Source organism: Myotis nattereri, assembly GCF_964212035.1.
Source record: "Myotis nattereri genome assembly, chromosome: 3".
NCBI classification, from domain to species: Eukaryota; Metazoa; Chordata; class Mammalia; order Chiroptera; family Vespertilionidae; genus Myotis; species Myotis nattereri.
Window position 1 is genome coordinate 159,698,892 of NC_138077.1, and position 16,817 is coordinate 159,715,708.

At 40.8% G+C, this 16,817-nt stretch overlaps 1 protein-coding gene across 1 annotated transcript in view; it reads left to right on the forward strand.

Annotated features, from left to right (window-relative positions):
• Positions 1-7,803: 7,803 nt before the first annotated feature.
• USP33 (ubiquitin specific peptidase 33) overlaps positions 7,804-16,817 on the forward strand; it is a 75,759-nt gene continuing 66,745 nt past the window's right edge. The window contains exon 1 of the mRNA XM_081088442.1: positions 7,804-8,040. Coding sequence (XP_080944568.1) covers positions 8,002-8,040 — 39 coding nt within the window. The 5' untranslated portion in view covers positions 7,804-8,001. The remainder of the gene's footprint in view (positions 8,041-16,817) is intronic.

Genomic DNA, 16,817 nt, shown 5'->3' on the forward strand with positions numbered 1-16,817 from the left:
TCAACTAATGAATTGATAAATAAAATGTGGTATGTTCATATATGGAAATTTATTTGACCATCTGAAGGAGTATAGTACTGGTACAGGCTACAAAATGGATAAAACTTAAAAACATGCTAAGTAAAAAAGTTAGTCATAGAAGATTACTATTGTATGATTGTATTGATATGAAATATCCAGAATAAGTAGATCTATTGAGATAGAAATTAGGGTAGTGATTGCCTCAGGCTAGAAGGGTTGGGAGGAAATGGAGGTGACTGCTAAAGAGTATGGGACTACTTTTTAGACTGTGGTACAAATCTGTGAATATAGTAAAATATTAAATTGTATACTTTAAATGTGTGAATTGTAAAGTATGGGAGTTATATCTCCATTAAGCTGTTACCCGCCAAAATTATTATTGCCATTTCTCTAAAAAAATATTTTTATTGATTTCAGAGAGGAAGGGAAAGGGAGAGAGAGATAGAAACATCAACGATGAGAGAGAATCATTGATTGACTGCCTCCTGCATGCTCCACACTAGGGATCCAGCCCGAAACCCAGGCATGTGCCCTGACTGGGAATCGAACTGTGACCTCCTTGTTCATAGGTCAGCGCTCAACCACTGAGCCACACTGGGCAGGCTATTGCCACTTCTTAGGTTAAAAAATCAAGGTTTAAAGAGATTATGAAAATAGTAAAGGCTAGAGATCTGAGGCCAGGGAATGATCTAAAGGCTGTTCTCCCTGCTCTGCGTCAGTAGTTGTCAAAATGTTGTGTTGCTCCAATAACAGGCATGCATTCCATTAGGACGCATTTATATAAAAAAGTAAAATAAGTAGTAAATAATATAGATGTTTTTCTAGTAAGAGCTTAGGTAAATAAGTTTATTCTGAACTTACTTTAACATAAAGAACAATAACATAGAAACAAGATTTCCTATTTTGCACCTTTAGAAATAACATTTCTAAAGTATGAAAAAACACGTGCTATTCCTAAACTTAATAAAATGAAAAGAGCTGCATGCATCTGCTGTCTACATACTTAAATAATGAACATTTTGAAAAGTGTAAGAACATTACTGTCTCCCCAAATTAGAAAATATATTTTATATTTCTTTCATATTTTCACATTCATTCATATTTTTAATAGCAGGTTTATTGATTTGTCCATTCCCTACATTGTGCCATATGCTAAATACTGGGATACTAGGATGAGTAAGAAGAATGGAAACGTGAACAAATTATTGCAATATACAATGCAGTTGATCCTTGAACAACATGTGTTTGAACTGCAAGTTTACACTTAGACATGGATGTTTTTCAATGCAGTTGGTCCACCTTGTCCTCAGGTTTTGCATCCCTGGATTCAACCAACAGTATTTTCAATCCAAAATTGAGATATCATGAATGTGGAGACATGTCTGTACGCATCGTTTTATGCATTTTTATAAGGGACTTGAGCATCTGCGGGTTCCCTATTCCCACAGATGTTTGGGCTGGGGGGAGGTCCTGGAACCAAACCCTCTCAGATATTGAGAAATGACTGTAGTTAAGTTCTTGGGGAATCAAAAGTCATACCTGGCTTTTAAACTGCATGGGGGTTGGGAACCCTAATCCCTATATTTTTCAAAGGTCAACTGTATGACATTACAATGTATAATTTATTATTTTTTCACCCCACAAGAAGCCATAACTTTATTAATGATAGAAACATTACAAATTTCAAACCAAGCTGCAATTATTCTTTTTTTTTTATCTTTTTTTTTTTTTTTCAAAAGGGCATTCTAACCTTAAGGTTAGAATTAGGATTAGGGAAAGCAGCATTAAATAGGAGAGCAAATGGTTTCCCTTTCAGGAAAATAGGTTGTAGATTAGAATAATTTAAGGACAAGGTATTTGATTGGGCATTACAAAAGATGAGGTAGAAGGAGTGAATTAGGGTCAAACTAAGGCTCTGAGGAACTAGGATGAAGCAAACAGGTGCCTAGGGTACACAATTTGAAGAGGTGCTCTCTGGTTCAGGCAAGTGCAAGATCCTTAGATACTGCACACTAGGCAACCTGTTTGTCTCATCTTAGGCCCCTGGTGAGAAAAAGAAAAAAAAACAAAAAACACTAAACACTCTGGGGAACAAGGAGTCATTGAAGAGTTGCAAGATTGAATGTGGGCTTTAGAACGAGTTGTATTTAGAAGCATAGCATTGGACTACAATCAACTGAGACTAGAGTCGGAAAGACATGCTTGGGAACTACACACACACACACACACACACACACACACACATTCAAGTAAGAATAAAGAGGAACTGTACAAAGGAAACTTCCTAGTTTCCATCTTCTATGTCAGGGGTCCTCAAACTTTTTAAACAGGGGGCCAGTTCACTGTCCCTCAGACCGTTGGAGGGCCGGACTATAGTTTAAAAAAACAACAATGAACAAATTTCTATGCACACTGCACATATCTTATTTTGAAGTAAAAAAAAAAAGGGGGAACAAATACAATATTTGAATTTGCATGTGGCCCGCGGGCCGTAGTTTGAGGTCCCCTGATCTATGTAGTCAGTCGACAGTCTACTGACTTTATCTCTTAAGTAGCTCTCAGAGCTATCTCCACTGCTAGGCGCTTACCTTCTCTTGTCTGAATTCTGCAATAGTCTGCTTATAATTTGCACCAGTTTTTGCTCTCCAAATAACATCCTATATAATACAGAGGGAATATGCAAATTGACCATCAGTCTGCCACAAAGATGGCTGCGCCCACAGCAGAGGCCAAGTTCCCGTAATGAGCCTTAATGAGCAATCAGCAGGGATCTGAGGCTGCGCCCCACCCCCGCAACACGTGGGGCTTGATGGGGGACCTGAGGCTGTGCCCCCTCTCCCGGCGCCGGGCCAGCCAGGTCTGGGTCTCGCATGATATTGAGGCGCACGTGGGTGGGCCAGGACTTGACTCTGGGTTCTGTGATGCGCCCCAGACTCTGACAGGAGAAAGATTTTCATATACATTTTACTAATTTTCTTTCACCTCTTACACTTCTATTATAGAGAATGGGCAAATAGCAATATTAAAATATTTCCTCTAATTAATCCCCTTTTAATGTGCATGATTTCATTCACCAGGCCACTAGTATAAATCTTATAATGTTGCTTCCTTTCTCAAAATTCTTTTTGGGTCTCTAGAGGAAAAAGTTTACTTAGCAGACAAGATCACTCATGATCTGCCTTCTCTGTCCAGCCTGTCCCCAACGCCCTGCCCTCAATCTCTGCTCTTGTAATACTGAAACCTCACAGGTTTCCAGAGTTGGCATATTGTCTCTGTGGAGGTGCCTTTACCTATGTTGTTTCATCTGCTTCAAAAATCTTTCCTCCTCCGGTCTAGCAGAAATCTTTTTACGCAGCCTTTAAGCCAGTATCAATTTTTTATAATATTAGGTTGACCTGGCGTCTATTTTCTCTCTTGGAAACTTCCATTTCTTCCATCCACGTAATTGTCATTGGAGCTTCTCTGTTCCTCCATGACTTTGATCCTCCTGCTGAATGGCCCTGGTGAAGACAATAAATGCATTGTTTGAGGGTTTTTAAATTAGGAACTCTGCTCTTGGAGAAAACTGCAAGATGGCAATTTCAAGAAATGAGCAATGAAGCGATCATAAGGGAATCCTAGTAATGTTTAAGTCCTTGGTTCTAGCTATCCTTCCTTGGAGTGCATGAGACAATAAATCTCCTTTATCGTCCCCCCTCCCCCCACCCCAATAGTCTTTTAACTGAGTTTCTCTCAGCTCTATGATGTGCTTCAGGGATGGGTTTTCAGATAGTGATCCCTACTGAAAACTACTAATTGCAAGCATTCTTGTTTGTTATTTTTAGTATATTATCATTTTCTGAATGATCTAATCTGATAACCTGAAAAAGTTTGAGAAGCACCAGCCTAAACTAAAGAGGTGACTCTCAATAGGGGGGAGGGGGGCTTTACCCACAGGGGGACATTTGCTAAGGTATGAAGACATTTTTGTTGGTCTCCACTGAGAGAAGATGCTATTGGCATGTAGTGGATAAAGGCTATGCACAGTAACCCTAACCCACAACCAAGAATTATTCAGACCGAAATGTCAGTAGTGTCATTTTTTAGAACCCTGAGCTAGAATAATCCAAACTCTTACTCTAACCTAAGAGTCAGCAGATGATAACTGAGATTCTTGGCAGAGGCCCCCAAATTCAGTGCCAAATACCTCCACATCCAAATCAAGGTATCACAATGGGGGTGCGGAGGTAGATGCTTGTCCTTCATCTTAAGCCAAGTGAAAAGCTAGCAAGGGAGAAGGTAGAACAAGGCAAGGTTTGGGGGTGGGGGCAATAGGGAGGAAATGGCAAAGAATTTTTGAACTGTATATTGTGGGATTTTTGACATTGTACTAGACAGATTTTTTTTAATATTGGGGTGTTAGGGAGGGAAGGACATTCATTTATTACTAGAAAATGACTGTAGGACTTTTTAATTACTTGACAATGATTGGAAAAGCTAAAGGCTTTGCGTAAGATTTTGTCCTAGGACAAAAATCTCAGAGATTTTTCAGAGACAATAATGAAAAGAATAAAATTGTTTTTTGCTTGTCCCCTACAAAACCCAGCTTATTCATCAAATTAGGAACAATACTTTAATTTTCTGTCACTTATAACCAAAAACATATTATAAAGCCTCAGTTTAAATTAGGGTTTCTCAACAGTGACACTAAAGACGTTTTGTACTATCCTGTCATGTTAATGCAAAGAACATGTGACTGAATCTTTCTCCAGTCCTCAGGTATATTGCTAAATATCTACCTTGGGGCAAATATTTGCCACCCCTAGTTGGGAAGCAACAGATACTCGAGCCCTTCAATGCTGGGCTGGAGAATATTGTGAATAAGACAGAATTAGTCAGTGTTCTCTGTAGGGAGCACTATAGGGTTAAGCCTCATACTGACTGTTGGCAAAGCCACAAACAAGTCCCAGTTTAGAGGGCATAGCCCTCTTAGCATAATTAAGTTTGACCTTATGGGCTCCCTAGATCCTATCTGGGTAACTAATGGACTGTGGGAGGTGCAGCAAGTGCTGGCAAAACAAGTGAAACTCACAAGAACATTGTAACTATGGTGACCACTATCTTGTTTACCTCTGACTATAAAATAAAGGCTCAGCTTGCTGTCTGGGTCTCTCTCTGTGGCCTCAGCCAGGCACAGGAAGATCCACCTAAACCCAGCTTGCTCTCTTTGTCTGTCTTTTTCTTTCTTTCTTTCTTTCTTTCTTTCTTTCTTTCTTTCTTTCTTTCTTTCTTTCTTTCTTTCTTTTTATTGTTTTATTGCTTAATGTCTGTCTTTTCTTTAATCCTTCACCGCTCACTGAACCCTTGGCTGTGCTGGCCTGGCACAGCTCTCACTAAGCTTACAGTTCAAAATATTTAGATATTAGTTTTTTTAAAAAGTAAAAATTAATTACATTGCTGACATCCTGTAACATAAAAACTGCAATATTTTGAAATATGTTGAAAATAAAGGAAGGAGTGGTAGCACATGTGCACCTTCCAAATTGTGAAACTTCCATTCTTGCCCAGTGAAGCCAGTCTTTCTAACTAAAGTTTCATTGGAGCACAGCCGTGATGTTATGTATTGTCCCTGCCTGAGCTGTGCTGGACTAAGGGCAGACTTGAGTCGTTGGGACGGAGAGCATCTGGTCTGCAAGGCCTAATGCATTTACCATCGGCCCTTTGGCACTCAGAGGGCCCTGAGCAGTCCGATCTGCAGCAGTCCCGGGCGGCTCAGTGGAGTGGTACTGAGGCGGGGAACTGCAGATGACCTGAATCTGTCTGTGTATGTGCGTGTCTACGTGTGTGTATGTGTGTGTATGTGTAAAGAGATAAAAGAATGATCAGGAAAATCACTTCTTCCCTGATGTCTTGTGGCAAAGTACTGCCTGACTTAGAGTTTTGTGGGTTTTTTTTTAAAAAGTCAAGTGTTTTAGATTTTCTGATCTTTGCAGTGATAACAAATGGCTCTCATCAATATGCTAACTACAAAAACGTTTTAATGTGTACACTTAACCTATGGTCTCAGGTAAGAAATACAGGAATTCCTTGGAGGAAGGAATCAATACGGATAAAATGGTTTTGAAGTGGGCTTCCAAGAACATGCAAAATCCTGGTAATATGAGTATCATGGTGTCTGCTGGGGACAAGGGTCTGGCTTGGTTCAGAGTTCATCAGTGCTAAGAATAGGCAGGTCAGATACAACAAGGGTCCAGATTATGGGGAAAGATTAGATTAAGAGAGCAACCAAAGGACTTGTATGCATGCATATAAGCATAACCAATGGACGCAAGACACTGGGGGGTGGGGGGCGGTGAGGGTATGTGCCGGGGGGGGGGGGGTGGGGGGTAGGGGAGGCAGGGGGAAGGTTGACTGGGAAACTGGGAGTTCGACCGCTCGCTATGATGAGTGCTGACCACCAGGGGGTGGTGTGGAACATGGTGGGTGTCAGTGATGTGGTGCTGGCAGTGGGTGGGGAGGTGCTGCCGGCCCGGATGGGCCCTTGTGAGAGCAGGACTGTGGCTGGATGGTGGAGCAGGTGAAGAGGCAGCACCAGGCCAAGGTGGGGTGCAAGGCGGGGCTGTGGGGCTGTGAGGCTGAGGGCGCGAGCTGGGGCCCGATCCCCGCAGGCCATCCCGAGGGACCCCACTCATGCATGAATTTGTGCACTGGGCCTCTAATATTCTAATAACTATATATGATGTCAGATGAGTATGAGATTTATGGAGATGATCATTTAGTAAGTTATATAATGTCTAATCACTAGGGTATACACCTGAAACTAATATAATATTGTATGTCAGGTGTAATTGAAACATGAAAAATTACTTTTAAAAAGTACTAACAAGCCCTAACTGGTTTGGCTCAGTGGATAGAGCATTGGCCTGTGGATTGAAGGGTTCCAGGCTCGATTCCCAGTCAAGGGCACATGCCGGGGTTATAGGCTCGACCCCCAGTAGGAGGTGTGCAGGAGGCAACCAATCAATGATTCCCTCTTATTTGATGTTTCTAGCTCTCTCTTTCTCCTTTCCTCTCTGAAATCAATAAAAATTTATAAATTTAAAAAGTACTAACAGTACATATTTTTCATAAACAAAATGAACCTACTTGTTTTTGATGGGGATTGAGCATTTTGCACAACTCTTGCCTACAATGCTCTCACTTTGGAGACTAAAAAAGAGGTAACAAACAGACTGAAACTGGAAATTTTAACAATAATTTTGATTTAACAATTTAACAATAATTTAACAATTTCTATTGTTTGCTTATCAATCAATTGAACGAATTTCAACAGTTACATAACTTAGAAGGCAGGTCTCTTCCAATGCTCTAGGGCACTAAGCAGATACTAAGGTTTCAATAAATATTTTATTTGGTTATCTTGATTTTGGCCTAAGGGAAAATGGGAGAGATGAAGTTCTACTATGCAGATGTGGAAAAGGAAATACAATTACTTTCAGATAATCGAGGTCCTGAGAAGTTGGGAGAAGAGGGAAAACAGTGTTGAGTTGAGTGGTCTAAGATTTCTTTGCACAAGGTCAGAAACCTGAGGGCTCTTCAGGGGCTAGCCTTAACGCAGACTCTGTGATGCACCAAGCAAGACCCGCTAATGGTCGTAGTGCTCTGCAGGTTCACTGTCCCTGAACCGCTACCAAAGGTGGAGGTGAGAGCGGGCCTGAGTCTCCTCACCTGGGCCCGAGGCGCCGTGGCCACGCCCCGGGGCGGGGCGGGCATTCCTCGAAGCCCCGCCCCCACGCCCTCCCGCGACGCCCGAGACGCCTGCGGTGGCCGCGGAGCCACCGGAAGGAGCCCGGGCGGCTGCGGGAAGTGGCCAGTACAGGAGGCGGGGATCCCGAGGATTGCGGTGCTGAGCGGTTTTCCGGCCTGGTCGACCCGACACCGCCCCTCTCCGAGGCCAGGGGACTTAGGAAGGGGCTGTGGCGGGGCGGCCGCAGGCGACCGATGGCCGCGCTGGCGGGGCCCGTAGTGAAGGCCTTGGAGGTGAGGGCGTCGCTGCCGGGAGGGGCGCGGGGCCTTCGGGCGCCTGGTCTCAGCGCTGGCTGCTGGGCGCCCGCGGCTGGGCCGCTGCAGCGGCCTGTTTCGGTGCGGGAGGGTGGAGGGCGCGCGGGCGCGCAGAGGCCTCGGCGGTTCTCAGAGCTTGGTGCGTTGCAGGGGTGATCTGGGGACCGCCCCGGTGGGGGGCCGCTCCAGTGAGGGGTCAGCGGAGGACGGGAGTCAGTCGTGCATTTGAGGAAGGGTCCCCAGGGGGCGCCCCCCTGGGAAGCGGGAGGAGGGAGGAGTGAGGCGAGTCCCTAAGAGGGGGCTCATCTCCTATCGTCGAGGTCTCCCCATTCGTGCGTGCAGCCCTCGCTGTGGGCGCAGGCAGCTGAGAGCCGGCGGCGCGCTGGCTCCTGGTGCCGGCTTCATCTTTGCGGCGCACTTGGGGTGCTGGGGCCCATTCGTGCAGCCCCAAGGCCCCCCGTTATTCATTGTCGTGAATCGGAAAATCTAGGTGTCATTGTCCCTGGAATGTTTCTTCCACTGGTATTTGAGCCATACTGTTTCAGAGTTTATTCCTTACGGCCTGTCCAGCTGCAGATTTTGTTTGGGTTAAAGGTTCAGTGTTGTTTCCCAGTCCTTGACTCTTATTACCAGCTACAAAACGCTCTTTGGCTATTTAAAGGGTGCAAGTTGAGCTGTTGGATGAGATTCTTCTCGGTGTTTTACATTCAGCTTAACTATGTTTAGGTTTACATTTTCATAGAATCGGTATTAGGCTGGAAAATTGGGCCTGCAGTGAACATCCAGGCAGGAGCATAGGCGCTAAACCAGCGGTTCTCAACCTGTGGGTCGCGACCCCTTTGTGGGTCGCCTAAGACCATCAGAAAACACATATATAATTACGTGTTGTTTTTGTGATTAATCACTATGCTTTAATTATGTTCAATTTGTAACAATGAAATTGGGGGTCACCGCAACTTGAGGAACTGTATTAAAGGGTCGCGGCATTAGGAAGGTTGAGAACCACTGCGTCTAAACCGAGGATGAATTTTACCACAAGGATCTCTAAACTTGCTTAATAGATGTATAGAATTTTTTAGTTTGATCATTTTTCTTCAAGAAATACTGAGTTCTCTACTTTCATTTTTTTAAAAATATCTTTATTGATTTCAGAGATGAAGACGGAGAAGGAGATGGAAATAATGATGAGAGAGAATCACTGATCGGCTGCCTCCTGCTTGCCCCCCACTAGGGATCCAGCCTGCAACCTGGGCATGTGCCCTTGACCGGAATTGAACCTGGGACCCATGGGCCTGCGGGCTGAAGCTCTATCCACGGAGTCAAATCAGTTAGGGCCCTACTTTCATTTCTGATGGAGACAATTATATCATCTGGAAAGGTCTGACCAAATCAGATAATAGGCTTTTGGCTTTGAACCTATACAAACAAATTTTGTTAGTGAATTCATACTATTAATAGTAATATAAATAAGGGGGGAAAGTAGGACTCTTACTGAAAGCCAGTGGCAATTTTAAGAAAAAGTTGTAGTAACCATGCCAGGAGCTTTATATTCTTTCATTTACTTTGGCAGGGTTGGGGGGGAAAAAAAAGGACAGTACAAAGAATATTCCAGGAATAAAATATTTGATTTTCTGCAAGAGGAATAGTCTACTTAGGATTGCTTTTTAGTTTTGATCTGGTTTATTGCCAGTTTCCACTTTTTTTTTGTCCTTTTGAGCTCTTTATAAACTACAGTAACTAAATAACATAATAGTTCAGTTTAATGGCATTATATTGTAATAAATATTTTTTTAAAAAATATTTGAAATTCTGAGTTGAGATAATTCTTGTTTTGCTGTAGACTTTTTATTGATTTTTCAAGTACACAATCGTATTTGATCCTTATGACAATCCTCTGAGTTAGGACTGCCAAGATGTAGTCTTTTCCCATGACAAAAGCATTTTGAGGTTGTGTAAGGATCAGAATTTCTTTAAAACCTGAAATAATCTTGCTGAATTAACATTTGACATAAATTGGAATTCAGACATATATCAGAGCACTGGGAATTCTAGCAGATGACAGACAGTGGACTTTTTGCAAGATAATGAAGTACAAAATTGGTGAAAGATTTTTGGTGAGAAATTTGAAATACAGTCATTTCTGAAAAAGGACTAAGCCTTTTTTAGTGTAGTTTTTATTTTTATTTATTTTTTAAAATATATTTTTATTGATTTCAGAGAGGAAGGGAGAGGGAGAGAGAGATAGAAACATCAGTGATGAGAGAGAATCATTGATCGGCCTCCTCCACGCCCTCCGATTGGGGATTGACTGGGGATTGAGCCCACAACCTGGGCATGTGTCCTTGGCTGGAATCTAACCTGGGACCCTTCAGTCCACAGGCCAATGCTCTATCCATGAGCCAAACTGGCTAGGGCTAGTGTAGTTTTTAAACTTAAAAAAAAAGTCTACATGTTATTGCAGGAGCATTTTGATAAATAGGATACTTCCAAAGAGTCCAAGATGAGTGCAATGGTTTGTCTATTAAAAGGAGCATGAGCCCTAGCTGGTTTGGCTCAGTGGGTAGAACATCGCCCTGCGCCCTGACTATAGGGTCCCGGGTTCGATTCTGATCAAGTGCATATGCCCGTGTTGCGGGCTCGATCCCCAGTAGGGGGTGTGCAGGAGGCAGCCAATCAATGATTTTCTCTCATCGATGTTTCTATCTCTCTCCCTCTCTGACATCAATAAAAATATATTTTTAAGAAATGAGCATGAATTTTGAACATAATAGCATATATATTAAGATAACCAATATTTAAGAATCAATGCATATATAGCCCTGGCTGGTGTGGCTCAGTTGGTTAATGTTGTCCTATACACCAAAAGGTATCAGATTTCTGGTCAGGGCACATACACCAAATTGTGGGTTTGATCCTGGTTGGGTGTGTATAGGAGGCAACCGATTCGATGTCTCTCTCTTTCTCTCTTTCTCTCCCTCTGGAAAATAAAAAGAATGAAACCTGGTTTCTAGCCTCAAAGATCTCACAGTCCAGTAGATTATTTTGTTTGTTTTAACACAACTATGGTAAGTGTCTTGATTACAATCAGGAATTTAGGTGAGGGAGACATTACTTGTGATTGGGCCTTGGTAGAGATACTATTTGAGATTAGTGAGCTTTGAAAGGTTCCACAGGCGAATATTGTAGGACATTTCTAAAATGAATAGATTATTGGGTTCCTGAAAAATTATAAGTTACATCTGAAAAGTATCAGAACATTTTAAAAAAATGTTTTTTTATTGATTTCAGAGAGAGGAGGTGAGAGGGAGAGATTGAAATATCAATGATGAGAGAATCATTGATGAGCTGCCTCCTGCACGACCCTGCTGGGAATCAAGCCTGCAACCCGGGCATGTGCCCTTGATTGGAATCAAACCCGGGACCCTTCAGTCTGCAGGCTGGCTCTCTATCCACTGAGCCAAACTGGCAAGGGCTCAGTAGAACATTTTGACTAATAATGGTATGGTTTGTGTAAGTTAGTAATAGAAGATGAAAAAAACAAATTATGAAAGACTTCATTATAGGTGTTTGATCAGAAAAGGTATATGATCCATCCACATGAATGCAAAATGAGCTGCAGAGTGTTGAATGTTGATAGAGTGTAGATCACCAGTCATTTAAAAGGGAAAAGTAAAGTGGAGATTTGCACAGTGCTGCCACCCCCACTAAATATATGAAGTCTGGCCCATCCTTTATTGTAAGCCTTTGTTTTGTTAAATTAGTCTCTGTATTTCCAGGGTCTAGCACTTGAAATATGGTAATATGATGAAAATATGGGACTAAATGTGTCATAAAATAAGACCATTTTAAAATAGTTTTTAATGATTTATAAAATTCCAAAGTAGGAATTTCTAATATTTTTAATAAAAGCATTATTTAAATGAATACATTTTTCTTCTTCTTTTTTAGAAATTACTCACCAATAGTCTGATAAAAAATTGATAAAAATTCTTAGAGTGGCTCTCATTTGAATATGCTGATTGCATGTGTTTTTTCATGTTTCTACATGATCTGCATAAGTATTTTATTATTTTTTGCCTTTATTTTATTTCATTTTTTAATTGTTTTATTGCTTAAAGTATTACAAAGAGTATTACATATGTCTCCTTTTTTCCCACCCTTAACAATCCCCCGGCCTCCCCTACCCCCCAGTGTCTTATGTCCATTGGTTATGCTTATATATATGCATGCATACAAGTCCTTTGGTTGATCTCTTACCCCCCCCCCCCGCCCCTCCCGCCCCTCAACCCTCCCCGGCTTTCCCGCTGTAGTTTGAGTCTGTTCGAGGTAGCTCTGCCTCTGTATCTATTTTTGTTCATAAGTTTATAATGGTCTTTATTATCCATGAGTGAGTGAGATCATGTGGTGTTTTTCCTTCATTGACTGGCTTATTTCACTTAGCATAATGCTCTCCAGTTCCATCCATGCTGTTGCAAATGTAAGAGTTCCTTCTTTTTTACAGGAGCATAGTATTCCATTGTGTAGATGTACCACAGTTTTCTAATCCATTCATCTACAGATGGGCACTTAGGCTGTTTCCAGATCTTAGCTATGGTGAATTGTGCTGCTATGAACATAGGGGTGCATATATCCTTTCTGATTGGTGTTTCTGGTTTCTTGGGATATATGCCTAGAAGTGAGATCACAGGGTCAAGTGGGAGTTCCATTTTTAGTTTTTTGAGGCGACTCCATACTGTCTTCCATAGTGGCTGCACCAGTCTGCATTCCCACCAGCAGTGCACAAGTGTTTCTTTTTCTCCACATCCTTTCCAGCACTTGTCGTTTGTTGATTTGTTGATGATAGCCAGTCTGACAGGTGTGAGATGGTACCTCATTGTTGTTTTGATTTGCATCTCTCGGATGATTAGTGACTTTGAGCATGTTTTCATATGTCTCTTGGCTTTCTGAAAGTCCTCTTTTGAAAGGTGTCTATTTAGGTCCTTTGCCCATTTTTTGATTGGATTGTTTATCTTCCTTTTGTTAAGTTGTATGAGTTCCCTATAAATTTTGGAGATTAGGCCCTTATCAGATATGACATTGGCAAATATATTTTCCCACACAGTGGGTTTTCTCGTTGTTTTGTTGATGGTTTCTTTTGCTGTGCAGAAGCTTTTTATTTTGATGTAGTCCATTTGTTTATTTTCTCTTTAGTTTCCAATGCCCTAGGAGCTGTATCGGTGAAGAAATTGCTTTGGCATATGTCTGAGATTTTGTTGCCTTTGGATTCTTCTACTATTTTTATGATTTCCCGTCCTACATTTAAGTCCTTTATCCATTTTGAGTTTATTTTTGTGTATGGTGTAAGTTGGTGATCTAATTTCATTTTCTTGTACGTATCCGTCCAATTTTCCCAACACCATTTATTGAAGAGACTATCTTGACTCCATTGTATGTTCTTGCCTCCTTTGTCAAATATTAATTGAGCATATTGGTTTGGGCCAATTTCTGGGCTCTCTATTCTATTCCATTGATCTATATGTCTGTTCTTGTGCCAGTACCAGGGAGTTTTGAGAACAGTGGCTTTGTAATACAGCTTGATATCTGGTATTGAGATCCCACCTACTTTGTTCTTTCTCAGGGGTCTTTTTTTATTCCAGATGAATTTTTGGAGAGTTCGTTCTAGGCCTGTGAAATATGCCATTGGTATTTTAAAGGGAAGTGTGTTGAATTTATAGATTGCTTTGGGCAGTTTGGACATTTTAATGATGTTGATTCTACCAATCCAAGAACATGGTATGTTCTTCCATCTGTTTATGTCTTCCTCTATCTCTTTTTTCAACGTCCTGTAGTTTTCTGAGGAGAGGTCTTTTACCTCCTTAGTTAAGTTTATTCCTAGGTATCTTATTTTTTTTGGTGCGATGGTAAATGGGATTTTTTTTTAGTCTCTCTTTCTGTAAGTTCACTATTGGTGTATAGAAATGCCTTAGATTTCTTGGCGTTAATTTTGTATCCTGCTACATTGCCAAATTCATTTATTAAGTCTAATAGTTTTTTGATGGAGTCTTTAGGGTTTTTTATGTATATCATGTCATCTGCAAATAAGGACAGTTTTACTTCTTTTTCAATTTGGATGCCTTTTATTTCTTCTTGTCTAATTGCAATGGCTAATATTTCCAGTACTATATCGAATAGGAGTGGTGAGAGTGGGCATCCCTGTCTTGTTCCTGTTCTTAGGGGAAATGGTGTTAGTTTTTGTCCATTGAGTATGATGTTGGCTGTGGGTTTGTCATATATGGCTTTTATTATGTTGAGGTATGGTCCTTCTAGTCCCACCTTGCTGAGAGTTTTTATCAAAAATGGGTGTTGGATTTTGTCAAATGCTTTTTCTGCATCAATTGATATGCCTATGTGGTATTTTTTCTTTCAATTTGTTTATGTGATATATCACGTTTATTTATTTTCGGGTATTGTACCATCCTTGCATCCCTGGGATAAATCCTACTTGGTCATGGTGTATGATCTTTCTGATGTACTGCTGGATCCGATTTGCTAAGATTTTGTTGAGGATTTTGGCATCTATGTTCATGAAGGATATTGGCCTGTAATTCTCTTTCATTGTGTTGTCTTTACCTGGTTTTGGTATTAGGGTGATGCTGGCTTCATAGAATGAGCTTGGAAGTGTTCCTTCCTCTTGGATTTTTTGTAGTAGTCTGAGGAGGATAGGTTTTAGTTCTTCCTTGAATGTTTGGTAAAACTTCCCTGTGAAGCCGTCTGGTCCTGGGCTTTTGTTTGCTGGAAGCTTTTTGATGACTGCTTCAATTTCTTCCATGGTTATTGGCTTGTTGAGACTCTTAGATTCTTCCTGATTGAGTTTTGGAATGTTGTATTTTTCTAGGAATATGTCCATTTCCTCCAAGTTATCTAGTTTGTTGGAGTAGAGTTGTCCATAGTATTGTTTAACAATCATTATATTTCTGTGGGGTCTGTTGTTATTTTGCCTCTATCATTTCTGATTTTGTTTATTTGGGTCCTCTCTCTTGCTTCTTGGTGAGCCTGGCTAGAGGTTCATCAATCTTGTTTATCCTTTCAAAGAATCAGCTCTTGGTTTCATTGATTTTCTGTATTTTTTTTTGGTCTCTATGTCATTTATTTCTGCTCTAATCTTTATTATCTCCTTCCTTCTGCTCACTCTGGGCTTTTCTTGTTGCTCTCTATCTAATTCTTTGAGTTGTAGAGTTAGATGATTTACTATCAGTTTTTCTTGTTTTTTGAGATAGGCCTGTAGAGGTATAAACTTCCCTCTCAGGATTGCTTTCATTGTGTCCCATAGGTTTTGGATTGTTGTGTTTTCATTGTCATTAGTTTCCAGGATGTTTTTAATTTCTTCTTTGATCTCATTGGTAACCCAATCAATATTTAATAACATGCTGTTCAGCTTCCAGGTGTTTGAGTATTTAGGGTTGTTTTTATTGTAGTTTATTTCTAATATTATGCCCTTGTGATCTGAGAAGATGCTTGGTATGATTTCAGTCTTCTTGAATTTGGGGAGACTTTGTTTGTGACCCAATATGTGGTCTATTTTTTTTTAATTTTTTTAAATATATATTTTATTGAGTTTTTACAGAGAGGAAGGGAGAGAGATAAAGAGTTAGAAACATCAATGAGAGAGAAACATCGATCAGCTGCCTCCTGCACATCTCCTACTGGGGATGTGCCCGCAACCCAGGTACATGCCCTTGACCGGAATCGAACCTGGGACCTTTCAGTCTGCAGGCCGAAGCTCTGTCCACTGAGCCAAACCGGTTTCGGCATTATGTGGTCTATTTTTGAAGATGTCCATGAGCCCTTGAGAAGAATGTATATTCCGTGGCTTTGGGGTGAAGTGTTCTGAAGATGTCAATTAAGTCCATCTGATCTAGTGAGTCATTTAGGATTGCTGTTTCTTTGCCGATTGTTTGTCCAGAGGCTTTATCCAGTGATGTCAGTGGTGTATTAAAGTCCCCTACTATGATTGAATTGTTGTTGATCTCTCCTTTGATATCTTCCAGGAGTTTTTTTATGTATTTGGGTACTCCTGCATTGGGTTCATGTATGTTTATCAGGGTTATATCTTCTTGTTGTATTGATCCCTTTAGTATTATGAAGTGGCCTTCCTTATATCTTGTTATGGCCTTCACTTTGAGGTCTGTTTTGTCCGATATAAGTATTGCTACCCCAGCTTTTTTTTTCATTTCCATTTGCCTGAAAGATAATTTTCCATCCCTTCACTTTCAGTCTGTGTGAGTCCCTTCTTCTGAGGTGGGTCTCTTGTAGACAGCAAATGTATGGGTCATGTTTTTTTATCCATTCAGCCACTTGATTTCTTTTGTTTGGAGCATTTAATCCGTTTATGTTTAAAGTTATTATTCAAAAGTACTTGTTTGTAGCCATTTCTTTTTTTGTGTGGCTGTTTTCTTTCTGAGCTTTTTATTTCTTCTTTTTACACCAGTTCCTTTAGCATTTCTCGCATTGCTGGCTTTTTTTGTCTATGAAGCTTCTTATTTCCCCTTCAATTTTGAATGATAGCCTTGCTGGATAGAGTATTCTTGGATTCAGTCCTTTGCTTTGCATCACTTTGTAAATTTCTGTCCATTCTTTTCTGGCCTGATGTGTTTCTGTTGAGAAATCATTTGATAATCTAATGGGAGATCCCTTGAATGTAACTTTTAATCTCTCTCTTGCAGCCTTTAAGATTCTCTCTTTGTCCTGAACATTTGCCATAGTAATTATGATGTGTC